This window comes from Apus apus, chromosome 26 (assembly GCF_020740795.1).
Source record: "Apus apus isolate bApuApu2 chromosome 26, bApuApu2.pri.cur, whole genome shotgun sequence".
In the NCBI taxonomy this organism is placed as follows: domain Eukaryota; kingdom Metazoa; phylum Chordata; class Aves; order Apodiformes; family Apodidae; genus Apus; species Apus apus.
In genome coordinates, this window is record NC_067307.1 from 4,959,941 (window position 1) to 4,986,916 (window position 26,976).

Consider the following 26,976-nt stretch of genomic DNA (forward strand, 5'->3'; position numbering starts at 1 on the left):
CCTGTCCCAGGGCTCTGTCACCCTCACAGAAAAGTTCCTCCCCATGTTGAGGTGGAACTTCCTGGGCTCCAGTTTTAATCCATTGCCCATTGTTCTATTCCAGGGCACAAGTGACAAGAGCTTGTCCCTGCCTTCTTGCTGCCCGCATGTATCTACAGACATTAATTGGATCCCCCCTCAGTCTTCTCTCCAGACTAAACAGCCCCAGGTCTCTCAGCCTTTCCTCATAAGGCAGATGTTCCAGACTCTTCACCATCCTTGTAGCCTCTGTTGGGGAGCCCAGAACTGGACAAAATACCCCAGATGTGGTCTCAACTAGGGCTGAGAAGCTCCCTTGACCTGCTGGAAACACTGTTCTTCATGCACACCAGGATACCATGGGCATTCTTGGCCACAAGGGCACAGTGTTGTCCCATGGATCACTTGTTGTGTACCAGGACTTAGGATGAGATCCTTGTTGGAGATGGGTTCGTTCTGCATCTCCTCTCTCTTGCAGCAGCTCCTGGGTTTGCAGGGAGGGCTCAGTAGCCCTGGGCTGCAGCATTGCCCTGGACATGAAGGTTTCTGTCCATTAAACTGGAATATCCACTGCATGGAGCCTCTGTTAAAGCAAAAAGGTCAGTTTGACTTTACAACTGCCAAATAAAACATTAAGGGCAGACTGAGTTCAGTACCTTGGCAGGAAGAACTAATTACAAGTCAGATTCTATGTATCCAGCAAAAGTATTTTACACAGGGGAGAAGGAACACACAGCAGAGAAGATGTAATCAGATACAGTTTTAATAAAATGTACATAAGTTTACAACTCAAAACTTTTCTTCACCGTGATTACCAGAAACACAGATGATCACACCCGGAGTGCAAAACTCGACTCCATCAAAACCTGCAAGTCAGAGGTACCTCCAGGACCACTAAGAATGACCCTAATTACAGCGCGGTGCAAACGAACGCTGCTCTTGGGACACGAGTCACAGATTGTTTGTCACATTTAGCAGAGACCACAGATGCCTCCAGCTCTGGCTCCACACAGAAACAAGGGAGTTTCTTTCACTGCCAGACTCAGCGTGTAGGGAAGCTCCCCCAGCTGCATCTTCCATCAGAGCAAGCACCCTCCCCTCCCCACCCCTGCCAGCAATTACTGCTCCCTCTGGACAGGAGGGAGCAGGAACAAGTCCATCACCATCATCCCCCTAACTTCACAGGGGAGTATTTCTAGGTGTGTGTGTGACACCATTTCCCTACCTACAGTGGAAACTACTTATTTTTAGAAACACTAAACACAGCTGATCAGGTTTCAGGAATGTGTTTCACAATTGGAACAAGATTTCACTGTCAAGATAACTACTGCAAAAACTTTTTGGAGTCTTTTGGTGTATGGAAAGGCCTTGATTTAACATCGTGAGGAAAAAAAAACAACAAAACCGAAAGAAACACCCACAAAAATTCAACTCCCCAATACAAGAGTCTTTGGTGGAAGCTGAGTTAAAGTAGCTGATTACCCCTCTGGAGTGATTGAGAGTTCAGCAATTAAGCAGTAAGTGGAATCCCACTGCAGATGTGCTTCAGGTGCCCTGTGTCATGATTGCTTACATGGGCTGACTTAATGTCACCCATGTGTCCCCTGCACCCTGTGCACAACAGACTGAGCAGTCCAGAGACCAGTGTAAACTGAACACCACGTATGACCAGTGCTGAGTTGGAAGGGAAAGGAGAGAGAGGGGGCAAGGCCCAAAAATACTGCAGCAGTCTGAGGGAAGCACGGGCCAAGAGCAGGGCAGCCGGTCCCGTTCCATGCACTGTACAAACAAGGCAGTGAGGCACAGACAGCCAAGCCAACTGCTTTTTGGTATTGTTGGGTTGGGTTTTTTGCATGCAGAAACTCTGATTCATTGCTTTAAAGAGAGATTTCAAGTGCATTCAAGCTGAAGCTGGCAATGGGTAAGAACCAGTCCCTTTCCCAGCACGAATCTAAGATTGTCGCAGGGCTGCAGCGATTACTGCAGCTCCCTGTGCAGGAGGACCCAGGGCAGTGAACAGAACTCACTACAGCTTTAAAAACAGATGAAACCAGTGGTACTGCTCAGAAAACTGTCTGCACTGAGACCATACTGGTCTTATTTCATGAAGATCACTGGCTGTGTGGCAAAGAAAACAATTACCATGATTCTTCCACATTCCTTAAAAGTAAGCTGCAGAGTCTATGGAAATGAAATTTCCACTTAAAATTCCTCCTGCTGAAGCTGCAGCACTGGCAGTGCAGGATTAGGAGGAACACAGGCTGGAAATGAGAAAGATATCAGAGTAACTGGCTTTGAAATTCAGATTTCTCACCCTGTCCAAAAGTCCCATTACTTCACAGGTCACATGCAGAGCTTCAAACAAGCTGCCTCCATCCCTCAAAAGAGATTTAAAACCATTTAAGCACTGATTGTATACTGGCAGGATGGTCAGCTTCTGGGGCACCGTTAGCTTGCTCTTTGTGTAAAGTGCTTGAAGAACAGAAAAGCTGCCCAAATGCTCACTGGAAATTCAGCCTGACCCGACCTGAATCAGGTGAGCTTTCCCTTTCTGCCTTGGCTGGACAGCAAGGTGTGAATAACATACAGCTCAGCCCCACCTGGCTGACACCAACACACCCCTGAGAGGCAATGGGCTCCAGTCCCAGTGTGAAGGGGGAGGGACTAACCCAGCATTAGGTGAGACCTGGACATGGCATTGAAAGAAGTTTCACAGAATTATCCAAAAGCATTTTTTCAAGTAAAAATGAAGGAAAGGAAGATCCACCTGAATCCAGTTAGCAGAAGTAATACCTTGAAACCACATCTTATTTATTCCATGGTATCTGCTTGCTCCAGTGAAGCACTTTCCCTGTTCCACAGATTCATCCCTGCACAACCAAGGCCTGACCTCCTTTCCAGCAGCTTCCCAAGCACATTTAACAGCCCGAGGTCAGATCCAACCTCCTGGCTGCACGCAAGGCCATGACACAGGTTGTGTGTAGAAACAAACCCAGGCCCTTGTGCTCAAGTCTCCTGACAGTTCACAGTTTGCTATCGTAGTCAGTGTTGGCATCATCTTTTTTTGGGGGGGGATGAGGTTTATCCCTAAAACAAAAACAAGCACCTTTCAGGTATATGTTTAAACAGAAAACTCAGTGACAACAAAACACAATACCCAACAGCCTCAGCTTTGTTGAAGAAACCTATCAAGGGAAACAGCAATTTCTTCACAGTGCTTCTGTTTTCAAGAGGTGGTGATGGAAGACAGAAAAGACCCTAAACCACAAGTCTGCACCAGTATTACTTCCCTCCAAGCAGAGGAGAGCAGGGCAGAAGGTTCCCAGCTCCTGACCTGGGCTCAGCAAGTCACTGTTTGCCAACAGCTGGGCTGTGCAAGCCAGTGTAGCCTCCTCGCTTTCAAGGATTCTCCTTCTTCACCCCAGGACTGTAAGTCCTGTCCAAGCTTCTCCCTCTCCCTCCCAGGCCAAGCACGTCCAGCAGAAAATCTGGCTCATCTCTTGCAACCGAAGATATTTTGGAGGGGGACTGAATTCAGGGGGGGCAGGAAACACAGGGCAGTTGGTAACTCCTATTTGCAGACTCTTCACTCCTCAGGTCCTGGCATTCAGGGTTTTTCCATCCATCCTCCCCTTAGGCTGCTGGACTTAAACATCAGCAGCAAATCATGCCTGGACTGTGCAAGGTTCTGCTTTGTTTAAGCAGCCTTCACATGCATCTTTAATATGCCTGTTGCACTCCTTTAACAGTTATTATTTGGACATTGGACAAAAACATGTACTGGAGATGGTGTTGGGTCTTTTTCCTTTAAAAGTTATTATTTGGACATTGGACAAAACTATGTATTGGGGATGGTGTTGGGTTTTTTTTCCCAGCAAAACTAGCTTGAAGTGTGTTTTTGGCAACAGCAGCTCTCCTTGGTGTGACTCCAGTGAGCTGGAGAAGCTACAGCTGATCCTTCCCTCTCTCAGCCTGACAACATTCACAGCCCCTTCTCCAGGGGTACAAACACCTCAGAAAACAGGCAGGGCAGCAACCTGCTCTACATACAACCAGTCCCAATCTCAGCAACCTTCCCACTGCTCCACCAACCCCCCAGCAAATGCTCAAAAAATTCAGAGCCACCTGTGTGAGACCCCAAAAGGCAAAATGTGTCCTTTACCCTCAGCACAAGGCTCACAATAATGAACAAAATCCCTTGGGAAATAGCTCGAGGCTATAGGAGTCAGTGGGGATTTTATCCATAGGTGTCAAGGCCTTAAAAACAAAACCACCACCATTTTTTCTTGGGAGACACTCTTCGGCACCTGCACCTGCTGGGAGGAAGGATTCTCACACATCAGCAACTGGGAGTCCCTAGAACTGGATCATTTGGAAGCCAGCTGATTTCTTTCTGCCTAGCTGCCAGCCCAGGTACTTCTTCCTCCAAACACTCTGCTGGCATTCACTGCATCCATGACTGAACCAACAATTTAAAGTGGGAATATGGGTAGAAAGTACAATACTTTTGAAGTAGAGCAAACGTTACCAAAGGAGTGTGACTGGATTCTGTTTAGTTTCATAATTAATCAACAGGAAAACAGAGGCAGAATTTAAGTCAAGTCCTCTGCTAGTAGAAATCACTCCACCCCATTGCAGCCAATGCTGAGTTACACCACATGAGGTATGTAGATCAGGACAGATGTTGAGTTGTCTGCATAAGAAGGTTTTTTTCCATTAGGCTTATTTTTAATACTGTAAAATACTCTCTCCTTCACAACACCATAAGCATATTTCTGGGTCCTACACTTTGGCATAAACAAGACAGGAAAGAGGTAAAACTGAAAGCTTTGCCTCACCAGGTTTGCCTTCAGGAATATAAAACCTCACTCTCTTCCCCGAGTCCCCTCTGATAGGAAGGAAGTTGCAATAACACTTTAACCTGTGAAATTCCTTCCCTTCCAGAGCACTAGCAAGTCCTGCTTGACTTGCTCTGTAATTAATAAACCTTTTAATTCATCTCATAACACATTTCCCCAGCCAGGACCAGAAAATATGGACTATTACTGGTTTGGAAAAGCATCTAAAAAATAAATGATGGGGAAGACAGTGAGAGGAGGAAGATGAGAAGCAACTGAAAAGGATATGAAGATCCTGAGAGCCAGGCATTGAGACTAACTAACATAACTTAAAATGGTTCAACTATATATCACTGCAAAGAGAGGTCTGACCAAAAATAATAATAATTTTATATATATATATATATATATATATATTGCTATGTCATTGATTTCAACTAAGAGGCTCAAGGTCCTGTGAGAGGTGGTCCTAGGGGAAGTCCACCTCCCACCTCACAGCAGATTAAGGCTTTTGCTTTCCTGCTTTGGAAGGAAAGGGTGCAGATGCAAACGGGTCCGTGCTGGGCAGCTCTGTAGTCCTGGAAGACAGAGGGGCAACGGAGACAGATCCTGCTATCGCCTGTCTGTTGGTCTGGGACACCACTTTGTAAGCAGCTATGGGCTTGACTTCAAGACCCTGCCCATCTTCTGGACTGTAGTGACGGGAATATTTTGACAAGGCCTGCGGACGGAAAGGCTTGTTAAGCACGGAGCCCAGCACGGCCTCCTGGGGCAGCGTGTGCCCTTGGCTCCTCTCACTGGCCACACCACCCTGCTCCTGCAGCAAGCCTTTAGAAGGTATGTTCTCCTGGGCCTCCACGGCTCTTATGGAAGACGGATGAAGGTTGCTTGGCTGCGTGAACCCAGCAGAAGGATATGGAGATCTCACCGGGGCCGTGGACCCGCGCATTGCTGAGTCCAGGCTTGGGAACATTGGGTTAGCTCGGTGTTGGACATCACCTCCTTGGCTTAGGAAAAGGGGTGGTGCAAACGGTTCCTTGGACACACTATGGGAAGTCAGCTCTTCCATGCTTTTCTTTTTAGTGAAAGGAGCTCTGAGAAATACATCCGCTTCTTCTGGATGCCTGTGAGCCACGCTGCCCTTGGAGATAAAAGGAGCTTTGGTGAAGACATCCACCTCATCAGGCACTTTTCTGGAGCTTCGGAAAGGAGCTGTGGCAAAAACATCCGGTTCGTTAAAAACCTCCCCAGTGTGTGACTGGAAGGCAGGGAACAGTGTCTCCCCTGCCCTAGTCTGGGAAGACTGGGAGTGGGGATCTTCTTTGGAGGCCTCACGTCTTTCCCGGGGTGCAGACTGCAGGAACCCTGTGCACAACTTGCCAGCTTCCTCCTCCTCTTCTGAATCCATCAGTAAAGGCCTGGACCCGCTACAATCCAGAATATCTCCTTCATGGTCTGTCCCCTCTCCTTCGCTGCTGTAGAAGGAGCTGTTGCTTGAAGGACCATCTCTTGTTAAGTAGTCTGACTCTGAGTTGTGCTGAGTTTTCACCTCCAGTATGTCAGACCGACCCTTGTACAGAGCAAGTCCATCACTGCCAGAAGGTCCTTTACAGAGCTCAAGAGCTACAGCTGGGAACAGGGCCGGATCCCTCTGCAGACCTAAAAATGCAAGAGAAGAGTGTTAATCAACAAGCTCCATCTCCCTTGTCACAACTAAGAATGAAAGGTACTCATGACACACCAAGTGTCATGCCGCTCGGATTTAAACCACCACCACGCATGGAAAATGGGAAGGAGAGGGATGGCAAATGAAAGAACAGAAAAATGCCAGGGAAAGCATTTACAACACACAAACTGACACACGACCCAGCACTGCCTCACAGCTCAGGGACACCACAAGACCTCAGAAAGAGATGGGAGATGTTTGACAGACAAATGGGCACACCCAGCACTCTCTCAGCACCATTTCATAAGGTCCTCTCTGCCACCCACGATGGCCACCACCAGAGAGGTTTTCCCTTCCTAACACTGCTGCCTGGAGGGAGGCTCCAGCAAACTGACAGGTTCTGTCATTCCCTTCTGCACTGCTGCTGACTCACTGCCCTACGAGCAGATCCAGAGCTCGGCACAGCCTCTGTTTCTGTGAGCCATCCCACGGATAATTAAATGGATAATTAATCCCACGTGGAATTAAACTCAGGCACATCAAAATACACAGGGATGCCCCCACAATCGGCTAATATAACATGCACATTCCAAAGAATGAAGGTCAACCTGTGGCTTTTAATGAATCCTGGTAAGTACAGCAGCATTTTTTTAAACCACTGCAAGACAAATTATTTTAAACAATCCATACCATGACTTAAAATCAAGTCATTAACACAACTAGTGACTCTGTGTTTAGTGCAATGAGACAGTGCAGGGAGAGACTTGCTGTTCTGCTCTTCTCCAGTTACAAGAGCCTGGGATGGGATTGGTTTTGCCTTACGACTCACACAGACAGAAGAGAAGATCTCTTACCTTCAAAGAACTACTGGCAGGTTAGGAGTATGTCATTGGACTCATGTTAGCAAGAGGACAGGAAAAAGGCACATGAAAACTAAGCAGTATGAATTGCAGAAAGAACAAGGAGGGTAAGGAGGTTGCTTGGTATCCACCAAGCGATGGACAAGTGAGGCACTAACCAACCCACCCTGCTGTGACAAAACAGCATCAGCACATCCAGATTCTGCCCAGGTTAATCACTCATCTTTGCACACTTGGGGCAGCCCGCAGGGCACCGTTTCTTGGTTGAGCCCATAGGTGTACAAGTTAATTAATTCTCAGTCACTTCTCACAATTAAAGACATCAAAGTCATTCATTAGGCATCAAAACTGGCATTTATTGGGAAACTATTCACTTAGATACATTACACTGCTAAATAGAGACAGTGTAGATATGTGAAATTGGGTAAGTTACTCTACAAAAATACTCTGTCCCTCTCTCTCTTGAAGCCTGTGTTGTCAGCAATGGTTTCACCCCAGATGCCAACCTCAGGTGACAGGAGCAGCACATCTGCTGTGGTGGTTTCCTCCAGGAGGGCTGGGATGTATGTACCAGCAGTTACTGTGAGACTGTGAGCACAGGGGCTGAAGCAGAGCAGGTGCCTCTGCATGACCCTGTCCTCACGGCAGGGTGGTGCACAGGAAAGCCTTTTCTCACAGTGAACATTGTGCCAGAGCAAACCAGTGACCAGCGTGTCACAGGAACAGTGCAAACCAGTCATTTGATCAGAATGTTGTTTTTAAGGAGTTGCATGAGTTGGTGTCCGTGTAAGCCATGACATTTAGGACAGAGTAAGAGGCAGGTGGAGAGGATATGAGTTAGCTTCAGACAGGAGCAGCACATCTCTGAACCTGGAGGCATGCTTGTGTCACAGGCAGAACACTCTATTTTTGGAAAAATTACTTTTCCTAATGCTTTCTTGCTCTCTCTGCTCATCATCAGAGAGAAGGGCACCGGGTGCTTGGAAGCAGTTTTCTCCCTTGCTAAGACCAGTGACAGAGGTGTGAATCACTCTGGGAGTTAAACATGAAGTGATGCTCAGGGAAGAGCTCGTTCCAGCCTTCAGTCAGGAGCTGGTTTCACTGGCAGCTGCCAGGTGACGCAGCAAGGAAGGGCCCTTGTGTGACAATGTGAAAACAACAAAAATGGGCACAGTGATACTGAAAGTGGGTTACTGGGAATTTACTGACCAGAGAGGATCCCCATCTACACTACCATGTTCTGTTTTTCTGATGCTGAAGGAAGACCTGGCTTCCAGACACCATCCCACAGGAACTGATCTCGGGCACCTCTTCTTTCCCGTGTTCCTCGGGTTCACTCAGTTTGTCTCCTTTGGCAGAAAGCAAAGGGACAGCCCCAGGAGCAGCTACGGCAGCGCCACTACCAGAAGGAACACAACATCACACCAGCATTTCACTGTACCTAACATCTGGGGGCACATCTGACTAGACAGTGGCTTTAACATCTCCTCTCACCAGCTGTTAATCTCGTGTTAAAAAAGGTCTGAGCTATGCTAAGACACTAACAAGTGCAATCAAACCAAAGAAACCCAAACCCCTTTTGTAAAGGCCAGGTTAGAGCCAACCAGACAAAGTCAGTGCATTCCCATAAACCACCACAGCTAGAAGCTTTGCAGACCAATGTTTCTGAGGCAAATGCTGCTCAACTTTTAGGACAACAGAGAACTTCAGTTAGTCAGTGCTGGGCATTTTTCGGCAGGGCTGAGATCAGAGACACTGAACTGCTTGAGGAAGCATTTCACATGAAAAGGCATGGAAGCTTTGTTCTGTGCCACAGGAAAGGAGAGAAAGGGTCACTCCATGAGCTGGTAACAGCATGAGAGAGAAGGATAAATCTTTTGAAACAGAGACGATGCCTTTTTGTTTGAAGTCCTGCCCCTCCTCTGTGATGACTCTGCTCCCATTCACACCCAGGGCAAGAGGCCTGAAAAGATCCAGGCAGATGGTTTGCTGAAAGCAACACACAAAGAACCTCACGCCAAAAGAGATGCTTCTTCTGCAGCAGCAGCATTTCCTAACATCTGCCCATGCCAAGATGGACACTGTCAAGGGGCAGCTGCCTCTTTTGTTCCCTCCTTCTCCAGACTCCCAAGATCTGTGTTACTTCATGGGGAAGCATCCCTTCCATTTTAATTAATGCTCAGGTTTTAACACAGCCACACTCCTAACAGCTGCAAGCTTTACAGCATAAAAGCTTTACAGAAGCTTGAGTTCATAGATAAAGTTTCTCTCTACCCCTGTACAACATTAATGTATTTTTTTATTCTGGGGCAGATACATGTAGCAAAGAAACAATTCCTAAGCTATACTCAGGCTCCTTTCTGCAGGGAGAACCTTAGTAATAAACCACTTGTCACTTGGTACCCCAGGAATCCACCCTGCCTGTATTCAGAGAGCAACCATCTACTCCTCAGTTGCAGCATTGACAGGTGGAGTTCCCCATCTTTGAAGAAAAAACAGTGCACTGAAGTGGCAAAGGCCTGAGGTAACAAAGAGGAAAGCTGGGACAGATTTACTCTCCCTATTACAGGGTCTGCAAGGAGGCAGAGAAGTCACCAAGATGATGAGCTCACTTCTGGAGCAGAGCCCAGAACAAGAACGTCAGGGGAGACAGAAGCAGTCCCAGAGTCTAAAGCTGCTCTTCCACTGAGTAACTCTCCTGGTTTCATCAAGCCAAAGTCAGGAAGGTCTCAACATGTGGTATCAGGCAGCTAAACATCAGCCCAGTTACTAGTATGCAAGATTACTAGCTGGGCATTTTTAAAGGCTCAAAGGACTTCTTATGCCTTTGTTCTTGAAACAGTGGAGTTTTTCCTTGTGTTCTGATTCCTCGAAGTAGTGTCATTAAACAACAATGCAGAACCACCCCCAGACAGGGCCTTCAGTGAGGAGGTACGAAAGCAGCACAGAATCATCATCACTGTGTCACCAGACACTAATTTGGGCAGCAGAATGAAACATTTCTGCACAGTCACTGCCCAGCAGCAGACCTGGGAGCAGATGGTGGATTCTTCACTTCCAGAAGATAAGGAATTCCACGTCCTAGTCTTGGCACACTTGGACAGTCATTTACACCGTGCAAAGTGAGACAAGGGCAGGTGTCAAACTTGCCCCACACCATGTTCCAGCAGCTTATGAACAGGACTGACCAGCTGCAGACTAACAGCATGGGTTGGTTTTCCCCTCACTTCTGCTGCACACGAGCCAAGCTCTACACATGCCAGACATGTAGATGCAGTCTGTGACAGCCTGAGAAAAACACACGGCGAGTATTTAGGGGTTAAAGCCCTGCCTGTGGAGGGCAGGAGCACCAGCCTCACACATCAGTAAGGTCCTAACAACAACCCCAGCCAAGCAGCCCACCCTCCCTCCTCTGGAGCCAGGGGATCCAGTGCTGCACAAGGAGCCTGCGCTGCTGTGCGTGGGCAAGGCTGTTCCCAGAGCACTGCTCCCTTCAGCCACGGAAACAGGCCACACAGGAACACAAAAGAAATACAAATTAAAGCCTTTTTTTTTTTTTTTTTTTTTTTTTATGTCCCCAGGTCTGCATTTCCTGCTGGAGTGAGTCAGTTCTAATGTGCAGAGCCCACACACCTCAGCACAGGGAAGTCTCGGGGCCTCGTCTCACCCCATCACTGGGACCCGCGCTGGCTGATGAGCCTCATCCACAGCAGCACTTCCCCACATCACAGCCACGCTTCCCACTTCCACACCAGCCACTCCCCAACTCCAACTGACTCCCTTGAGAGTTCCTGAACTGTAAAACTGGCTGAGCAGAGTAACTTGCTCCATAACTTGCTCACACTTCAGACACTACTTCAGCACGCTGTGTGCTCAGGGACATCTTCATTAGCTTGGATACCCCAAAACTTGCTGAACTGGCTTTGGTCTGAACCTTCACTGTAATAACTTTTTTTAAAAAAACAACTTTTACATAAAGTGGTTTGGAAAGTCACTGGAGGCAATCTCCTGCAAGCTTTCAGGCTGCCAAAGGCCATCATCAAGCACATACAAGCAGCCCCCTTGAAAAATAATTGTGCTCTCTGCAGTTTCACTCGTGCTGCCACTCACTTGTGCTGAAGGGGCTGCTGGAAGTGCAGGTCTGCCACAAAGTCACCAGTGCTAAGGTTCTTCCACCCAACTCAGACTTCTCCAGCAGGTTGCACAGTGCCTGCCTTCACACTTGCCAAGTCCCACAGAACCCCGTGAGGGCTTGGACAGCCAGAATTCAGGAAGCTGCAGCACGTTCTCATCTTGGGACAGATGCTCCCAACACAGTGGATATTGTCAGAACCAACACAAATTTGCTGATCTCTGAATTGTGGGTGTGATACCTGCGCTCATCCAGTTGAAAGATGACCTGGGGAGATTTCCAAAGGTGGGGACAGTTCACAACTCAGACTAAGCCAGTCAACATCTAAATCCCAACTATTCCTTTGAGCACCTTGCCACCCCAAAACGAGAATTTATTCTTGCATCCAAAGCACAACCTTGACTCAAAAGGAAATTGCTCCGTGTGCTGTGGTTGCATTTGTAATATCCTACCAGGAGATTCCCTCCAAATAGTTAATGCCAAAACCACTACCACAAGTTCCAGCCTGCCAGGACAGAACAGCTCCTGTCATCCCCACAGGAACAACCAGCACACACCAGGCAGAGAGGAGACTCACTCTGCTGTGACTTTGTTGACTGTAGGTTTGGAGCCTGTTACTTAACAACACCTGAGCCCACAGCTCTCAAAAGGGGACAGAAACCTCTTCCATTGCTTCATCCAGAGCTCCAAACATAGCTAAAAGAGAGAACTATCCTTACACCATTTGGGGAATGGTGGATAAGAAACTTCTCCCATGCAGACACCAGAGGAAAATTCTATTTGTCCCTTCACAGCAGCAGCTTTCCCACAAACCTCTCAGCTTTTGAGCAGCAGACCAACAGTAACCTAATGCCTCTAGGACAGTCATATTTTGTGGAGAGCTTAGCATTAATCCCAAATATCCACTCATTTCAACATTTTCAATTCATTTAGCAAGTAAGTGGTGAGTATTTCCTGCTGGAGCTCTAGATCACAGACATCCCATCAAGTGCACCCTCCACAGCTCCCACCCAGATCCATGAACAGCTACTTGAAAAAGCAATAAACATTCACATCTGCTTATTTAATAGCATTATTAACAACCCAGTGCATTTATATTTTTTTTCCAGAACCCTTGAACAAGTGCCATTAGATTTAAAACCTTAAACATTCTTTAAAAGTACTTTAATTCACAGAAATCTTTGTTTCTAATATACAGTAGATGGTTACTTTTTAAAATCCATTCTCTTTTCATATAATCTCAGTATCTGACTATACAATAACTTTCTATCTATAGCATCTTCATGATTTCCAGTCCAGCTTGCCTGTGCTTTAGGAATATAAAACAAAAAAATAATAAAGTTCTATCCACAATTTTACTAAGGTCATTTCCATAGTTCTCATGTAAAGCTTCTCTTGGAAAGTGCAGTATACACATGTAATGATACAACACACTTAAGCAATACTTTTATTATTAAGTGTAGGTTTTAAAAGAAGAGTAATGTTAGAGCAGACACAACCCATGGCAAGTTCTATTTACAGAATTTGTTAAACTAAGTGTTGGGGTGAGGGAATTGAGACTGGAGAGAGGGAAGGAGGCATCACAAAGGTGGGTTTCTCTCCTTGTTAGCAGAGGTCAGTACACACAGATTTCAGTCGTTCATACTTTCGCACGTGGGAAAAACTGCACTTTTACTAATACAGCAACATACACATACACAAGGTTAGCAGTAAGCTAGGAATTATTCCACTACAGAGGAAGAGTCCTTCTGTTCAGAAAGAGCTTTCAAATACAAGATAGAAATTCCAGACTTCAGGACCATAAGCCAATGAGAACAAGTTTAGCGTACCCAGCTAGTTGACAAACTAAGCAAGTGAAGGGAAAAAGAAAAGGTAAAACCCATCAAGTTGCAGCAGCACTTATTTCCAACTGTCTGAAGCAAGTGCATGCTTGTTCCACAAGGACTGGAGAGTGGAATAAAGTCCACATGAATCTTTGTCTACTGAAACAAATGGTTCCATACTTAACTGGTTTGCACTAGATGCAGTTACAAGAGAAAATGGGGGATTCAGAACAGATACCAGATGCTTGACTAAAACCAGGGTTAAAAATAAGACAAACAACTGGAGGACAAATTGTTTCATACACAATTTACAGTAGGTTGGGGGGAATTGCCTTTTTTTTTTCCAGGCAAACACAGAAAAGAAGTCACAGAAAATACATCTGCTGCTGCCACAATGCCCTTTTCACCCAAAAAAAAAGGTCAACAAAATGCTAGTCACAGCCATACTCACATGTTTTGGTTCAAAACAGTGTTATATTTCACTTAGGGTCATTTTTTGCAGTTTTAACAATGCAGTTTTTTTCCTTTTTTTTTTTTTTTTCCCCTCCCCCAAGGAACTGCAGTTCATTCCCAAGCAGGATTAAGCAACAAACCATGAGCTGGGGCAGTCTGGAAAATTCTCTTCATGTGCACCATCACCAGAGGAACTAGGCAAGACTACTGCAGAGGAATTTGGGGCTTTCTCCTGCTCTGAATTTAGAAACATCAGATCTTCTAACCTGTCTTCTGCAGGAGAGGGACATCCCTACCCACTTCCCCTGCCCCCTTCCTCCTGCCCAATCATCAGAACACAGGAACAAAACCAAACCCAAATCCACCACCACAAAGGTTGAAAGCAGCTGTTCACACACTATTCTAAGGAGGAAGGAGTCTGTGAGATGCAGGGATCAGGCAGGATTATCTCATTAATTTACAGTGAGGCTTTCCATGGTGCTGTGTGTACATCTCAGCAGGGCAGCTAAGGGTGGTGCTCCCTTCAGACACGGGCCAGCAAAGACAGGGGTGCAGAAGGAACCACAACAGGTTTTTGCCAGCTTTAGAGAACACTGCCTGGGAAACTGAGACAGAATCTTTCCCAGGGCATGGGAAGACAAGGAGAAAGGTGGGTGACTGGCTCCTGTTGGCAGATTTTTCTTTTAATTAAGGAGGGGGGGGAAGAAAAAAGAAAAAAAAGCAAGCCCAAAAGAACCACAACGGAAGGTAACTCTTCTGGAAATGGAAACAGAGGATTAGGTACGTTACAGAAACTGCGTCTGCTACTGTGTCACTGCTACAGGTCTATGAGCTGATCCACCAGCAGTAAAGACCTGGCTATGTTGGGAAGACTGGACTCAGAGCTTCCACTGTTGTTTCTAGAATGCCCACCTGAAAGTGTGAGAGATAGGAATTCAGTATTGAACAGGACACACACACACGACAGTTTCAGATGTTCAAGAGCAAGCAAGCAAGAAAAAAAGTCAAAGCAAAACAGAAAATTTGCTCAAGCTCTTCTCATTAATTGCATCAAGACAGCAACAACATTTCCCCTGCTCAATCCTCCCCCCTCTGCCCACCCCCCAGGCCTGGCTCACTAGACTGGCATGGAAACACATCCCAGCAGCCAACAAACCATTTCTTTCTCAGGGTTTACATCCAAGCTGCAGAATTCCATCCTTACTAAAGGATCTAAGAAGCAATTGCAACAACTCCCACAACCTCCAGAAAGGACTGTTCAAAGTTTTGAGTCTTGAAAATGAGTTGCTGCTTTAAGAGCATCTTTGAGTTGCCAGGTACTTTCAGGGAAGCTGAGTTATCATGTGGCTTTCTACAACTGGTGCTTTGAAACTGAAGGAAATATGCTCCTCTTTATTCAAGGTAGCCTATCTTGGCCCAACTTTCGTGGACATCATCTCTGACTTTCAGGAGGAGCAGAGTTTCTAATGTCAGAGCTTTTCCTAATGTGGGTCAGTCTCTCAAAGCTGGCACTGGGTGCAGAGCAGGTGACAGCACATTCCTGCTGTACACACAAACAGGAGTTTGGGGAGTGGAAAAAGTTCTAACATCAAATTAAAAAAAAAACAACAAGCAAAACAAAACCAAAATAAGGGAGCACTGGAGCACGTTTTTAAATCTATGCTAGCATACCAAAAGCTGTAATCAAAACCTTTTAACAGCCTAACTCCAGAGAGAAGACCTGTTTGACTGACCAGGCTGCAAAATGCTGCCTAATTCTGTCCCTACAAGAGCTACAAAATGCAGCACTATTATGTTTCTTAAAGAAACAGTGCTGCTGCTTGGACTTACCCCTACATCAGGCTGAAACTGCTGGCAAAGACCCACATTAAGGTGATCTAGGTGACAGGAATGCTGCAAAAGGAGAAACTTTCCAGTCTCTATCCTAAGGGCTCTGACTGCTCCAAGCTCTTCAAAGGAGGTGGGGACCATTTACCAAACATCTCACAGCCAGCTCCCACAAGCACCTCTGAAAGCCATCAGTCAGAGTGAAAAAATTCACTTCCAGCAGGAGTTTCAGATTTATAAAGGATTGTATCATTTCCCTTTCTTGTGCTATATGCCAAGTTCATTTAGAAGACAAAGGATCTCCTCCCACTGGCTTGATCAGTAAATAAGCAGGTTGGACAGCACAGGTCTCCAGTGCAGTGCAGCCACAGAGGGACCTGTGTGCCTGCCTGGCAGAAATCACTTCATGGCACCTAAAGATCCTTGCACAACTATTCTCTTTTTGGACATTAAAACTTCTCCAAGAGAATCCACAGGAATTTCAAGGCCAATGGAAAGCAGAGAAAAACTAATCTCACTAAATACTACCATGAGAGTATCTTACAAGTTTGTGACTTGCATTATTTCACATGTCCTGCTGCACCACTGCCCCAGAACTAACTTATGCTCATTGTTTTCCTTCTTTCCTTCCCTTTTTCACCCCGACATCCTGGCTTACCTTGTGAATTTTTGGATATCAACACTGGAATTGGGTCAAACTCATCTTCTGTCACTTTCTCAGAGCCCTCAGGAGCATCAAAGCCTGATATCAGGTTAGTATCTTCTGCAGCATAAAGGAGAAACAGCAAAAAGGAAAGGAAGCAAAGATAGCAGAGAAGGCTGGTTAGAATTGCTAAAAAGTGTTAGAACATACTCATGTTTTTAGAGACAGGGTTTAGAAGCAGAAGTTTCACTTAAATGGTGAAATAAAGTTGGTAAGTCTTTGGTAAGGAAGGTGAGAGGTAAGAGAGCCAATTAAATACAGAAGTGGATGAGGGTTTGTGGAAACAAACTCAAAAAACAAGCCAAGTCATGAGAACCAAAATAAAATCTGGCCAATCTGAAGGCTTAACCATTGACATAGTTCAAAGCTGTGGGAAAATCCTAGGGAATAAGCTGCCCAGGATTGAAGGTGTATTTTTGTCATCATCCAGTGGCTGTCGGGTATTAGCACAATTTAAGAGAGCAATCTGGCTCTCTGGTTACCAGCTCTCAGGCACAGGGAGAAGAAAAGGGCTGGAGGAAAAAAAAAAAACAAACACGGAGAAGAAATTCCAACATGAGACAAAGCCCCTCAGCTTTCAGCCACAGTGATAAAACAAGAAGTGCAACATGACGTCAGATTTCCAAGGAGTTAAAATGCCTGAAGATGTAACTAGATACTGAGAGAGTTTCTTTAAAGGCCCCCAGAGCAGTTCTGGCAGATAATTCCATTGATTTCAAACCATTAGACAGTGCAGTTAGACACCTGGTGGGAGGCACTTTCAACAATCTCCACAGATGATGAGACATTTATCTGCCTTATCAGGCAATCATACACCTTTAGGGACTTTCACACTCTCACTGTGCATTATTATTTGTTACTTTAGACACCTAAAATACCTTCCAAAAATCTGGTCTTCAATTACTACATGAAATATTTCTGAAAGCCCAGCAAGAACATGTACAAGTCAATGGTTTCCAAGAACAGAAACATTCCTGTTTGAGTCCTAGCAAGAATAAAAGCTTTTAAACCTAAAGCTGACAAAAATGCTAACAAGTTTTGGGTAAGATGATCCAAGAAACCAGTTGTGGAAATACACTGTTCTCTGGAGGATCAGACCCAGAAAAACACTCCAAAAATTCTATAGAAACCTGTAAAGTGTCAAAAACACAAAGATGTTGCATCTTAACAGAGTCTCATCTTGTCATCACACTGTCTCTGGAGTTATTTATTTGTGGCTCTTCTCAACCCACCTGGGAGCCTTTGCAAACACCCTATTTCCATTCCACTCCATTTGTACATACAACTGTTCCTAGCTCTGGAGTTTGCTTTACAAGCAGCTACTGAAGGAGCACTGCTCAATTACGGACTCTCTTTCCTAAGGGGAGGGAAAGGCTGTCCCTTTTTGGGCACAACTCCTTCAGTGGTGTTTGAGCTCATCTTGGTGACTATGTGTCACCATAAGCAGAAAAATTATCCCCTCTGATACATGCAGCTTGGTGCTGTATTCAGCAAATGCTAATTAAGGAATCCTGAGGGCTGAGCAAAAATTCACAGGCCAGAAAACAGCCTAGTAAAGCAGAAAGGAAAGGGTACTATGGCATGGTTGGAGCATCAGTCCCTGCCCAGACCATGGCTGCTTTTTCAAGTCATAGAATCACAGAATGAATCCCAGAATGTTTGAGGTTGGAAAGGACCTCTGGAAACCATCTTGTCCAACCCCCTGCTAGAGCAGGGTCACCCAGAGCAGGTTGCACAGGATGGCATCCAGGTGGGTTCTGAATGTCTCCAGGGATGGAGACTCCACAGCCTCTCTGGGTAGCTTATCCTGTCACCCTCCAAGTCAAGAAGTTCCTCCTCATGTCTAGACAGACCTTCCTGTCTGTTACCTGTTGTCCTGTCACTGAGAACCACTGAAAAAAGAGAGGCTCCATCCTCCTGACATCCACCCTCCGAGTACTGGTAAGCACAGACATGATTCCCCCTCAGTCCTCTCTTCTCCTGGTCCCACTTGATAACTTGCAGTGTGGCAGCTCCACAGGCTGACTGCACCCATTGACAGCAGCACCTGCCCCTGAGCTGCTTCATGTCAAAGCCAGGACTGGATAAGCAAAGCAAACAAAACAAAGACTGACTTGCTGACCACACCCAGAGCTACAAAAAGCAGAGTTTGAAAAGAAGCCACAAGGAGTTTTGGAAGATTTTTGTATTTCCACCACACATCCTCCTGCTAACAGAAGCCTCACTTTCCTCATCAAATGTGGGCCTCTCTCATTCCAGAGGGAACAGCAGGGCAGCCTGGGAGAAGTCCTGCAGGAGTTTGTTAATTAATTTTCTCATCAAGTCACACCAACAATGTTTTAGCTTTGCTACGCTCTAGACATGAAGCAGTAACTGCTCAACATACGTTTCAAGCCATTTACTCCAAATAAAGTGCCATGGAAGTGTATTCTAGTGATGAGCAACTAGCACAACTGCTTGTTTAAACCCAAAAGCTCTATGAAAAACCCAAACTCATTGGCAAGTGCCATCAAGGGTAAAAAATCGATTACAGAGTGGTTTTGCAGCAATTCCTCTGTTGCTGGGGATATTTACTAAACTAGCTAAGCAAAACCCATTGCGAAGGGGCAGGTGAGCTCTGGGCCTCCCTTTTCAAGGCAAAAATAGCACAGAACTCCTGGGCCTTCCCTCCCCCCTGGGTGGATGTGCACAACACAATAACCATGGCAAGCCTGGCTTAGGTGAATCATCCATTAACATGTGGCATTGTCCCCAAGGGACACATGCACTGCTGGCAACTGCTTTAGCCTCTACTAGGGATGTGGCAGGAGAAGTTCCCCGTGTGAGTGGCAATCCAGCTGAGAGCTCTCCCAGCCATCTCAGTGCCACCACTCCAGCCACACTGCATGGAGAGGGCCCAGATTCCAGCTGGGTGCTCTGCAGCTTGGAGAGAAAATAAGCCATCAGAATTGGGACACAGCTTCCCAGGGCCCTCTACTCCTGCTTGTTAGTGGAAGGAGAAACACTGGATGGTACTTCCACCATTCCCCTCAAGCTCAGACACTGAGGTTCTGCAAAGGCTGATCTGCAGCTCTAAGGAATTACCACACGTGGTCTGATTTGCTTCTGCAGTTCTGTTTTGTGTTGCTGGGAAACTTCAATTTTTCAATTGGATGCTGCACTCCAACTTTCATTCATCTTTGCTGTGACACTGCAGTGTGACTCAAGAAGCCTCTCTTGATAACCTCTGAAAAGAAAATCATTCTCCAGACCTGAGAAAGATCAGTAATATTCCTTGGATGCTAACTAAAAAAACAAGAAAAAAAAATCCCTTGTTTCAAAAACCTGTGACATGAGCATAGATGATGACTGGGCTCCCTTCCAGAATTAATAATGCAGCATAAAAGCAGGTCTGAAATTCCATGTGCAAAAGCAAAACCATTCAAGTACAAACCTGCAAGAGAGATGTATACAGAAGCCCACCCTTTAGGCCACCTGTTTCCCTTCTCCATGGAAGGTGTCACCTGTCTTGATAAAACTTTACAGTCAAGCTGAATACTTCCATCTGAGTTTTTTCCCTTAGTACTTCAATCTGCATCCCAAGTTTCACCAGCTTGGGAAGAAAACAAAACGATGGCTTGGGTAAAAAACCAAAACAAAACATCATCAGAAAAACAGGTCAGAGCACCTCTTGTGTAAACTGGTGTCAGCTTCACTTCATGACCACTAAAGAGAGTCCCCCAGAACTGAGCAGGTGTTAGAAACAAAGGGACAGTTTACCTTTGTGAGGCTGAGCTGTGAAAGCTACAGGAGCAAACTCATCCAAGAGGTCAGCAGCAGGGTTAGAAAGCAGAGAACAGTCAAGCAGAGAATCTTCCCCAGTGAGAGAGTCTGAGTCCAGGTTGGCATCCAGAGGCCACACGGGAGCATCAAACAGGACACAAATGCTGGTAAGTTCATAATCTCACAAACCAACCCCCCACTGCTTAGTGTACAAACACAGCTTGGAAGCCAAGGCAGCACAAAAACTGCCGGTTTCTGGTGATGGAAACATTTCTTGCTGCTCTGCAGGGAGGGCAGAGGATTCCCAACACCTTGAGCACCAAAGGACACATTATCTGTGGCTAACTGCCCTCTAGAGCTGAGTAGACAACAGCAAAGTCCCACACAAGTGACAGGTGAGTGGAGGGGGTGTGGGGAGGGAAGGAGAGCTGCAGGGACCCCCTGGCAAAACTAAGTGCACTGGCTGTTTCACAAGAGACCTCTGAACAGATGTCGAGTCCATCTGCTGCAAAATTGCCAGATCAAGGCCTTCACAATAAGACAGGGACAGGAACTGCTTGGAACCCTGCCCTCATGGAACAGACCAAAACCAGTGACTGCCTCAGATTTCAAAAGCACCTGATGGAAGCAATTCTCTGGCACCTCCAGATCCCTACCAGCTGGAGGAACACTCAACTGCTCCTCACAAGGAGACAAGGAACTCTGGCCTTCCAGGAGCCATGCAGCAGCCACTCACGAGACACACCAACAAACCCAGCTTACAGGGGTGGGAAAAGCAGCAGAGCTGAGCCTGTTCAAGCAGACAGTGCACTCCCATTTCCACAGCCCCCTCAGCACGATGCACCCCAGTCCCCCCAAACCCTCCTGCCTCACCAACCTGTTCTGTTGGAGGCAACCGACTCGCTCTGCGACACGAGGCGTTGGGGCAACGGAGCCTCCAGGCCAGGTATGAGACTCTCAACAGTTACGTCGGGTTTTCCTTTCCAAACGTGCAGAAAAGCAGAGTGAAGAAGCCAGAGGTTAGTTTGCAAGACACAGAGTAAGGAGAAACCAAGGCAGCAATTGCCTGAACCCTTTAGTGACCCTTCCTTGCATGTGAGCTCTGCTGGCAGCAGCAAGAGGCTGAAGTTGGACTGATGTTAATTTAATCACATGGGGAGACTGTGACACACTGGGGTTTGCTGGGTTGGAGTTTTTCTTTAAATTTATTCATTTTAATTTGTGCAAGCCCAATTTGAAATACCCAGAGGGTGGAATGGGAGGCTGGTAACACCTTCCCTGCAGCTAACGAGAAGGCCTGAGGCAAAATGAACAACAAGCTTTTGCAAGATCCTTTTCCAGCAAAAGGAAAACACTGACCTGTAAGGAGTCATTAGGAAAAACAGACCATTAAAATACCTACTGTGGAGCCCCTCACATATTCCCAGTTAAGCTTGTAAAAAGCAAAGGCATGGGATTTTATTTATTCATTTATTTATTTATTCATTTTGAATGCCCAGTGGAGCAAAGAGGTGATAAAAGTTTTGGAGCTCAATCTCTTATTTGAAAACACCAGTTCCCAGTATCACCTCATGCTGGTAGCCATTATGAGGACACAAAAGGAGATGTTCACAAAGGCTGGACAGAAAGATTTGTTCTTATAGAAACAATAAAGCAGTGGGGGAGAGACATGGAAGATTAAGTGTTACAGTCATACCAGCCAGGTATATTGCTTGTCTGGGTCTTTTCCTCAAGGACCAACATCAAGGTAATGACCAAGAAATTAAACTAAAGAGCAAGAATGCACTGAAGCAAATCAAGAATGGTCTAGTTAGTCAACCCAAGAGAGATTAATTCATGGTTTTGTTTGCATAGCAGTGTGTGTGTGTGTCTTGAGATTTGCAGGATCATTATCTAAAAGCATTCAAGACACCTGCCAGAAGTTACAAAAGGGAGAAAAAGGTTTGTTATTACAGTAACTGGTTTCCTACCTTTCTATTCAAAGCTATGAGGTTGCAACCAGCCAGCCAGAGCACCCTGGCTGGGACCCAAAACCACAACAGTAGCTGATGGCAACCAAGGGGTTTTAATCTGAGAGGACGCTGGTAGGACCAGGGGTGATGGCTTTAAATTGAGAGAGGGGAGATTTAGGTGAGATATTAGGAAGAAAGTCTTCACTCTGAGGGTGGTGAGGAACTGGAATGGGTTGCCCAGGGAGGTTGTTGATGCCCCATCCCTGGAGGTTTTTAAGGCCAGGTTGGAAGAGGTTTCGTGCAGCATGGTCTAGTGGTTCCCTGCTCATGGCGGGGGGGTTGGAACTTGATCTTTAAGGTCCCTTCCAAACTTAATGACTCCATGATTCTAAGGGCAGCCTGCAATTATTAGTCTTTAGTGCATTTGGCAAGTAGGTCAAAGTGACTCTCCAACACCCCAGAGTCTTCACATTGCCTGGAGCCTGTTGCACAGGGGCCCATGGCAGCCCAGCACTCCCAGCTCGTGGCCCAGGCCAGCGCTGTCCTCATCCTGCTGAGGGTCAAGTGGGGAGACTGAAAGGCCATGGGTCATGGTTACACACCAAAGTCTTTAGCAGTAACACAGGGATTTTTTTTCATCTTCAACCATTAACTTTCTTCTACCAAGACCAGAAGAACACAGAAGGCACAATGATGCCACGTTGCTGTGCCCAACTTTTAACTGCAAATCCCAAGTCTTTGCTGCGCAGATGCAACCTTGGGGGAAAAGGCAGATCTGTCTCAGCTTCATCCACACCTTCCTGTCCCACCAGCAGCTGTTTGGAGAGCCCAGCAGGAGGTGAACAGCAGAATTTTCATGCAGGACAAGACATGCCATGTAGGACAGAGGGGAGGAGGAGGTGCCCTAGGGTTATTTTTACCATTCACAGCATCTGAGGTGCTACCGAAGGGGTCAGCCAGAGGCAGGATATCGGGGAGCAGAAGCGCAGTCTCAGGAGATTTGAGTCCCTCAATCAGTTTTTCTGGGTTAAGCAGGAAAAGGAGGAAGGGAGGGAACAGAGAAAAAAAAAAGCAAGAAAAAGACAACATTAATCAGGTGCTCAAGTCAGGGGCTCATAGTCCAGCGTGTCAGGCTCAGAAGAGCATGTGCACATAACACTGTCACTTGGAGATGCTAGAGGGCAGCTGGTCATGGCCACCTAGGACAACTGAGGACACCCTCACCCCCGTGTCTGCTCTCCCCAAGGAGCCCCTATAAAAGTGTGCAGTTCTTTCACTCCTCCAGAAAGCATGAAAGCTTAATATGATCCATTGAAAATTGAAAAGACCTACCATTTTTCCCCCTTCCACCTTCCCATGCTGGGGATGTCTTTGTTAGTCTTGCATAAAGAGAAGAAACAGAAGAGGCAACAAGAGGCCCAAGATGCTGGAGATGGGCATAGAACACCTAGTCATTTGCTCAAGAATGGAATACTTACAGCCCCTAAGAGCTTTAACAAAACCAGAGAACCACAGAGCCACTACAGTGCCAGACACCACAACCTGCCATTGGATTAAACAGTTGTCTAGTTAATTATTTCAACTATCAGGTTTCAAATCAGACATGTCATCCTCAGCAGCACAACTCCTGTGGTTCCCATCCCCCTGCACACAAAGAAATTCAGACAGCCTGGGCAAAAAGTTACATCTCCATTATTAATCTGGTGGATGAATGATTCTGCTGTCATACTAACCAGGTTTTCAATCACCAGCTTAATTTTTTAGCTTCCACAAGGGTTTCTTCACAGAAGAAGTAGACAAAGAACATTTTCAGGATGTGCTAGAAGCAAACACCACTGAAAACATCTGCTCCACCCAAATAAATCTGGCCATTTCCACTTGATGGAATGACTGCATTTATAATCTAACATCAGAAGGAGCTGTAGCCCTGCCACAACTATACTTTTACAACATTTTTACATCTATATTTTATGTTTGGAGTTCAAAGGCTAGCATTGTTATTTATTACCCAAAGAAAACATGCTCATAACTGCACAAAAGCACAGGCTCTGGAATACTGCTGTATAAAAGACTTACCATGCTGAGAAAGCCACAGAAAAGCTAAAGTTGCACTGTTACGTATACGGTAATAATATCAATCTTTTTTTTATTGCCCTATACAAATAATAAAACAGCCTAGAGGTTTTGGAGCTATTTATTCAAAGCAGGACAAATCCTACTCCCCATGAAGAACTTCACAAGGCAACACACTGAAGCAAGCAGGAGGGGAAGGAAAGCCAAAAACTGACCTAAGAGGTAGTTATTGTCCCATTAAAGGCCTGAGGAGGGTCACCTGAAAAAAAAACCTGATGGGAACATCAGCTTTGGATGTACATGAAACTCTCCTGTCTCTAAGGTCAGATTTGCCAAAGAAAATGCAGCACAACGAGGGTCTTTTTCGTTGCACAGAGAGGCTGGAACAGGGGATTGGCAACAAAAAGAGGTGTTGATGCTACCAAAAGGGGGCTGAGGAAGAGGGAAGCTATTACGTGTTGGGAAAATGTAACACAACACAAAAGAGGGTTGGGGACAAGCTGACAGGGACCATGCTCCACTCCTTTTCCCAGAAGGGCAGTGGTAACAGGCATCCACCCACAGTCCAGCTGGCTTGTATCAATTAATCCAGGGTGGGAGGCACAGGACACAACGGGGTTGGGGGGAAATTATGCATTGTCTCAGAGTTGAGCAGTTTCAGATTGGGTTTGGCTCCTACCTGGAGGTGAAGTTTGTAAGCTGGGAAGTCTGGACCTTGTGAATGTATCCCTGTTTCAGAGATCCAGGCCCCAGACACTCCTCTCAGAGCAGACCCTTACAGGAGGCCTCTGTGTCAACACCCAGCTCTTCCCCAGGCACTTGCATCCACCTGTGTCTCCAAACCCACACACACAGCAACCATTCCTTTTATGATCCCATTTCCGAGTGTCATGCTCCTCGAAGTCTCCCTCCTTCAACCTTACCTTTCCAAACTGTTTCCTCCTTTCTCTTTCCTGCAGATTTAACACAGTGGAACTGCCTCTTGGTCAGGCACTAAAGTTGCCTGGTGAGCTCAGCCCATCCTTTTTAAACATGCAGAAATTGAGAATAAATGTGTTGTTCTTCTCCCTACATGTTAGTTTTCTCTCCTGCCCTCTGGGCTTAACTGGTTTTATGCAAAGCTTTGGACTGTCCAGGGTTCTTTGTCTTATTTAGTTACTTGTTTCATGAGATCTCCTCTAGTTTCCTTCACTGTTGGTGCTGATCTGCCACCACTGTACAAGTGGCCAATTCATCTCTTGAGGCATTTTTAGAAGGAACTTCAGCCTTTAGTTCATCAAAAGCAAGAAGGTGTCAAGATGAACTGGAAAGTAGATACCCAAAATCAGATGCCTCAACCTATTTGGAGGCTTAGCAGTTCATTTCCCCAGTCTGTTTTGTGTGGCATCTTGGACCAACCTGTGGGAATGAGATGAAGGAAGAGCAGTGGCTTTAAGGGGTGGGAAATTCACATTCAGCTGGGAGCAAAGGAAAGGTCAGTGAAGGCCCAGCAGAACCCATGGATCTGTGTCAGTTACCAGGAATCCCTTCTCCACAAGAGTGAGGTTTGGTCTCCTCAGCACAACATGCTTAGTGAAGAAACACATTTGCTAAAGGAAGTTTTTCTGACTCCACATCAGTCATTCAGGCCCAAGAACTCAACATGTCTTTGCAGTGACAGAGAAACCCAGCTCTTAAGCTTCTGCTTCACTACAGCTCCAGTGACCAAAGCAGTAACTCAAGGAGGGCATCTTCTGCACATCAGACTGTGCAGGAACATTGGGCAGCTGTAGTTTAACCATCTGCAGACCCAGAGAGAAAAACCAGGCTCTGTTATGATACCAAACTGCAGTTTCGGTCCTGCTACCAAGGGAATTCTCTAGCAGAAATTTCATTTTAATTTCCCAGAGAAAAGCTGTGTCACCTGCAGGTGAAGTCACAGCTGAGACGGTGAGAAGCCAGCAATGCCAAGTCATTGGAATGAATAAGAAAGACAGCAGTGCCAGAAGAGGAATCACAGAATGGTGAAGGTTGGAAAGGACCTTAGAGATCACCAGGTTCCAACCCCCCTGCATGGGCAGGTTCACCTCCCACCAGACCAGGCTGCACAAACCTCATCCAACCTGGCCTTGAAACCTCCAGGGAGGGGGCATCCAAACCTCCCTAGGCAACTTATTACAGTGCCTTCCTGCCCTCATGGTGAAGAATTTATTCCTGATGTCTAACGTAAATCTCCCCTCTTTCAGTTTAAAGCCATTACCCCCTGTCCTATCACTGTCCTCTCTGGTTAAAAGCCCCTCCCCAGCTTTCCTGGAGCCCCTTCAGGCACTGGAAGCTGCTTTAAGGTCTCCCTTGGAGTCTTCTCTTCTCCAGGCTGAACACCCCAACTCTCCCAGCCTGTCTCCAGAGCAGAGCTGCTCCAGCTCTTGGATCATCTCCATGACCCTTCTCTGGACCCTCTCCAACAGCTCCATGTCTTTCCTGTGCCAAGGGCTCCAGAGGTGGACACAGCACTCCAGGAAAAACTGGGATAACTAGTCTTGTTTCTGCTGTCTGTACAAACACAGCAGTTCCATGTCACAGGCTGATGAAGTGACCATCAACTGCAGAACAGACCCCTCCAATTCTGCTCACGTTGTATTTGCCACTTGCAGGTGAAGGCAAAACCTCAGGGAGGGACTTCTCTAGAACAGCCTCTCTCACCTCCTGTCCTCCCAGCAAAGATGGTCCATGGGAGGAAAACCAAGAGAGATGTTTTGCCCCTGCTTCCTTGTGACTCCCCAGGCATGTGGGCACACAATCTCAAGCTGCCTTTCAGAAGTGGTGGTAATGGCATAGAAGATTAGTTATGCAGCAAAGAGCAACATAAGAAGAAATCAACAAAAACTTC

At 46.2% G+C, this 26,976-nt stretch overlaps 1 protein-coding gene across 5 annotated transcripts in view; it reads right to left on the minus strand.

Annotated features, from left to right (window-relative positions):
• Positions 1 to 5,224: 5,224 nt before the first annotated feature.
• AAK1 (AP2 associated kinase 1) overlaps positions 5,225 to 26,976 on the minus strand; it is an 84,063-nt gene continuing 62,311 nt past the window's right edge. For 2 of the 5 annotated variants that reach the window (XM_051640605.1, XM_051640604.1), the window contains one exon: positions 5,225 to 6,515. In XM_051640605.1, the coding sequence (XP_051496565.1) occupies positions 5,359 to 6,515 (1,157 nt within the window). In that variant the 3' untranslated portion in view covers positions 5,225 to 5,358. Of the gene's footprint in view, positions 6,516 to 12,558; positions 14,703 to 16,275; positions 16,381 to 20,079; positions 20,191 to 20,959; positions 21,062 to 22,954; positions 23,057 to 26,976 lie in introns of those variants that run through there. The other 3 variants (XM_051640606.1, XM_051640607.1, XM_051640608.1) reach the window with 3 other exon arrangements.